The sequence below is a fragment of the Geospiza fortis genome, unplaced genomic scaffold (genome assembly GCF_000277835.1).
Source record: "Geospiza fortis unplaced genomic scaffold, GeoFor_1.0 C13530334, whole genome shotgun sequence".
NCBI lineage: Eukaryota > Metazoa > Chordata > Aves > Passeriformes > Thraupidae > Geospiza > Geospiza fortis.
Window position 1 is genome coordinate 1 of NW_005060199.1, and position 1,377 is coordinate 1,377.

At 38.2% G+C, this 1,377-nt stretch overlaps 1 protein-coding gene across 1 annotated transcript; it reads left to right on the forward strand.

The window, feature by feature from the left end:
• Positions 1-73: 73 nt before the first annotated feature.
• On the forward strand, positions 74-1,365 carry LOC115949431 (huntingtin-like; the record flags this gene model as incomplete). The annotated part of the gene is made up of 3 exons (XM_031065941.1): positions 74-297; positions 805-883; positions 1,017-1,365. Coding segments are annotated over 3 exons (652 nt in total), but the record flags the coding sequence as incomplete, so codon positions are not given.
• Positions 1,366-1,377: the final 12 nt, after the last annotated feature.

Below are 1,377 nucleotides of genomic sequence, written 5' to 3' on the forward strand. Positions count from 1 at the left end.
CTCAGGGTCACTCTGACCAGCTAAAGCACCAAGAGTTAACTTTTCTTCTTTTCCTTCCAATTTTCTTCTCTAGTTATTGAAAACATTGTTTGGGACAAATCTGGCTTCTCAGTACGATGGCTCGTCTTCCAATCCCAGCAAAGCTCAAGGCAAAGCTCAGCGCTTGGGTTCCTCCAACCTGAGGCCTGGCCTCTACCACTATTGCTTCATGGCACCCTACACACACTTCACACAGGCCCTTGCTGATGCCAGTCTGAGGAACATGGTGCAGGCTGAGCAGGAGCATGATGCTTCAGGGTAATTCCTTCCCTTACATCATAATGTTCACTTGAACTAGAGTCTGTTCTTAGTGGTTTCCATAAATGTGAGTATCATCACTGTGCTGTGTAACTTGAAAATAAAGAATTAAGCAGAGGAACTTGCCTTGGTGAGCACATTCTGAATGCAGTTATCACTAACGTGTTTTCCAAAGCAAAGTTAGGTCATTAAAATGGATATCATTGAAGTTTTTTAAAAGTATAATAATTTTAAATGCTTATATTCAAAAGTATATTATTAATTTTTAAATACAACAAATAGTGCGTTAAAGGAAAGGCAGAAGGATAACTAAACAAAGACTAGAAAATCTTTCTCTGAAGTGTATTGTAGGTTGTCTCTGCCCTTTGTTTTTACTAAATTTCTTGAAGCAGTCAAGTAGATTAAGAGAAGTTGGTATTGGCACAGTAAAATGCATCTAAGGACAGTATGTTTTTTGTATTTTTTTTAATGTGTGTGGGGTTTTTTGTTTGTTTTTTTTTGTAACAGATGGTTTGATGTGCTGCAGAAAGTTTCTACACAGCTGAAAACTAGCATTTCCAGTGCAGCAAAACATCGTGCTGATAAGGTACTTGTATCTGTGTTCTCCTGAAAGAGCTGTACCTTAGATTTAAAACAATTTTCCTCCTTTCAAAACTAATTTGGCTTTGTATCAGAGATGTGTTCAGATGTTAGATTACTTTAAAATCTCTCTATTACAGAATGCTATTCACAATCACATTCGTTTATTTGAACCCCTTGTCATAAAAGCATTGAAACAATACACAACAACAACGTCGGTACAGCTGCAGAGACAGGTTCTAGACTTGCTTGCTCAACTGGTTCAGCTGCGAGTTAACTACTGTCTTCTGGATTCAGATCAGGTTGGTACCTCACCACATTTGCAAATTGTCATACATATCTCACCAACAGGCTCAATTAACATCTGCAGCAAAAATATTTCCAGCAGTCCGTTCATTGTACTAAAAGTGAAGACTTACAGGAGCATGAGACTCAATTTCCCAGCCCTCAGCCACAAAATAGCTTCAGACTTCTGGGGTTTTTTTGCATGTAAATGACTTT